Source organism: Arachis ipaensis, chromosome B10 (assembly GCF_000816755.2).
Source record: "Arachis ipaensis cultivar K30076 chromosome B10, Araip1.1, whole genome shotgun sequence".
In the NCBI taxonomy this organism is placed as follows: domain Eukaryota; kingdom Viridiplantae; phylum Streptophyta; class Magnoliopsida; order Fabales; family Fabaceae; genus Arachis; species Arachis ipaensis.
The window spans coordinates 8,541,904-8,543,036 of NC_029794.2; the positions used below are offsets into that span (position 1 = coordinate 8,541,904).

At 35.0% G+C, this 1,133-nt stretch overlaps 1 protein-coding gene across 4 annotated transcripts in view; it reads right to left on the reverse strand.

The window, feature by feature from the left end:
* LOC107623213 overlaps positions 457-1,133 on the reverse strand; it is a 3,530-nt gene continuing 2,853 nt past the window's right edge. For 2 of the 4 annotated variants that reach the window (XR_002356630.1, XM_016325399.1), the window contains exon 3: positions 457-1,045. Coding sequence is in view for 2 of the 4 variants with exons in the window: in XM_016325399.1 (XP_016180885.1) it covers positions 861-1,045 (185 nt within the window). In the remaining 2 variants the exon portion in view is untranslated. Of the gene's footprint in view, positions 1,049-1,133 lie in introns of all 4 variants that reach the window. The other 2 variants (XM_021114876.1, XR_002356631.1) reach the window with 2 other exon arrangements.

A 1,133-nucleotide genomic window follows, 5' to 3' on the forward strand; every position in this document is an offset into this window, starting at 1 on the left:
TACTTAGAAAAAGTTATAACAATAATAGAATATTTAAAAAAAAATCATTTTTTTTGGTGTTTCTAAAAAAATAATTTTAATAAAAATAAAATAAAACAAAATAAAAATAAAATACGTCAAACATTAAAAACAAAATTAAAATTTAAGTCAAATAAAATACGAGACAAGGTGCGCGTGGGGCCTGTGACTGTATCCAATGATGATGATTATTATTTATGAATTTGAGAAAGTATTAAATTATTAATCCTGAAATCACGATGATGATGTACCAGGAATTGAAGCAGTTTGAAGTTTGAACAAACAGTAGAGAGTAGAGACAAAAAAGAAGGCCACATTTGATGGATGTCATACGTAGGTAAGGTACGAGCACTTCAATCAAGTTCAACTCGTGAACGACTACGCGCCTAAACCACACAACAATGCTAATCAACCAACAACCATCAACCATCAACCGTGTTCACAACTACAATTTATTTCTTTCACCCATAATCAAAACCACATGCTTTTTTCCATCTTCACTTCAGGATTCATATCATATAATACAATGTAAACCCAAAAACCCAAAACCAAGGCTATGTCCCCGTTGTTATTATCAGGTAGTCAAAATTACTCTCCTAGCCTCCTAAGTGCTCTCCAAGAATAGAACTCATTCTGTAGATTGTGTAGCACCCTCGTTATTATTAATTATTATTATTTTGGTGTCTCTGTCTAACTATAAGGAGAATCAATACAAAAAAGACAATACTAGGAATCATGCATGGCTAAGTTCCACTATGCCCAAATTATTATGCAAACCAGGGGACTGAAAGCAGATTGATTCCCTTGGATAACTCCTTTCCATGATGAATTGACTGCTAGAATTACCGGTAATTGAGCTCATAGAGACAAGAGGATAAAGCTTCTTTAGCTTGCATGTTATTGGAATCCATATGAAGGGCATCTTCATAGAGCCTTCTTGCTTGCTGCAGCAACTTCACCTTCTCTTTACTGGTTCCTGGCCTTAACCGAGATCTCTGCTGCAATGCCACACCCCATCTGAACAAAGCTGCTTCAACCATGTTGAGATCCAAGTTAAACATAGCATTAGGACTTTCGAAATGGTACCATCGAGTAAAAGATATATGCAAAACGAG